A 1,681-nucleotide genomic window follows, 5' to 3' on the forward strand; every position below is an offset into this window, starting at 1 on the left:
CCAGATATAAGGAGGAACCAAGAAAAGATTGTGCCAAATACAATTCAGCCATTACTTATTTATTACTTTTATATTCTGAAATAATTCTATGTTTTCACTTTAGGTATTTGCAAGCCCAATACCATTACAAATATGCAGTTCACACATAAAAAACAAATACTCTAAGGCAAGCCAAATATACTGAAACCAAAGAACTATAAACAGGAGTTATTTAGTCTATGGATAGTGAGTAGGAAAGATATGTGCTTGCAGATGTGGGTTCTGATGAATAGATTTCTGCTGATGGTCACTTAGAAAGGGAAAACATATAGTTGGTACTATATCTTCTATATTTTTTGCATTTGTTTTGCTAATCTGTTCCACTCCTTTACTTTACAGAAACTAAACAGATTCCTTGGACTCCTGCAGCATATTTTGATTCCTAAGGCAGAGCAAGATTGCCAAGCCAGTGTGATGAATAACATTATGAAAATGGATTAGTTTTTCAAGATGAAAAGTTGCAATAGTTTCTTTTGTTGTAAAAATGCAATGATTTATTTGAATGAACTGATATGGTTGATTTTTCATGATGTTTGTAATGTAGAATTAGAATTGTGCTGATCTTGATACTATGACATATTTATTGTCTTTGGCTGAAGTAGGAAAAAAAAGTGTTTTCTTTCCATTCTTTGAGTGAAATGATATGGCATTTCGATCTTATAGAGCTTAGTTTCCTTCTGTTAATAATTAATTTGTGTTGAAATGTGTAGCCTAAAGTAGGAGTAAGAATTTGTTGATTTTTTCAATGGTTTGCTGATCAGGATATTGTGATTTTCATATTCAGTCTCTTTGGGTGAAGCACAAAAAAATTTAGTTACAGTTATTTTATCGATTCAGTTATGCAGCAAGATCTACTATAAGCCAGGTCTTTAGCCTGATTTTGCTTTGCTATCTATAAGAAAGAATTTTACATTGTAATTTGGTGATTATGTATTTACAAGTCATATTTTTTCTTCTTTTCTGTCAGCTGATGTAATAATGGATTAATCTGGATTCCTTAAAAAAAGATTGCAAAATGTTACAACTTACAGTGTGTATTTCTCATAAAATCTATTATGGTATGTAGTTTTGTGTATTGTATTAATTTTTAAATATATTTGAGGTAAATCAATTTGATTTGCATTATCTTTGTCAGTATCACCTTGCATATTTCATATAATTGTCATTAAAGTTTATTCCAGTATTCATTATATTCTCTTAACCAGACAGGTTTTCACTTCAATGTGGCTGACCTTTCAGTAGTAATTGATGAAGTACATGGGACTTACCACAGGCTCAGTGAAGTGTGTCTTGAATTTTATGAAGCAGATCACCTCTGCTAGAAGAGATCTTTCACATGAGATGCACCACACTGCTTCACACCACCAGACTTTAATGTGTACAGTCACCCACTTGACAAGTAGCTTATCATTTCCTTTCTTTTGAATGTTTAGTACATATAATGTTGCATTGTGTAGGGAGGGAGACGAGGGCATGGGAAAGCTCTCTTCTCTTTTCTATTCTTGTAAAATTCAAAGCACACTTCAACTGACCTGTGGTAAGTCCTATGTACTTCATCAGTTTTACTCCAGCAAATCAGTTCTCTGCAAGAGTTCACTTTCCCATGAGGTTTTGACACTATGTGGGTGGTGGACTGGATATC

At 33.0% G+C, this 1,681-nt stretch overlaps 1 protein-coding gene across 1 annotated transcript in view; it reads left to right on the forward strand.

The window, feature by feature from the left end:
* The window catches only part of LOC119591022, a 9,619-nt gene extending 8,429 nt beyond the window's left edge, over positions 1 to 1,190 (forward strand). Inside the window, exon 6 of the mRNA XM_037939752.1 lies at positions 379 to 1,190. Within this exon, the coding sequence (XP_037795680.1) occupies positions 379 to 480 (102 nt within the window). The 3' untranslated portion in view covers positions 481 to 1,190. The remainder of the gene's footprint in view (positions 1 to 378) is intronic.
* The last annotated feature ends 491 nt before the right edge of the window (positions 1,191 to 1,681 follow it).

The sequence above is a fragment of the Penaeus monodon genome, chromosome 28, assembly GCF_015228065.2.
Source record: "Penaeus monodon isolate SGIC_2016 chromosome 28, NSTDA_Pmon_1, whole genome shotgun sequence".
NCBI lineage: Eukaryota > Metazoa > Arthropoda > Malacostraca > Decapoda > Penaeidae > Penaeus > Penaeus monodon.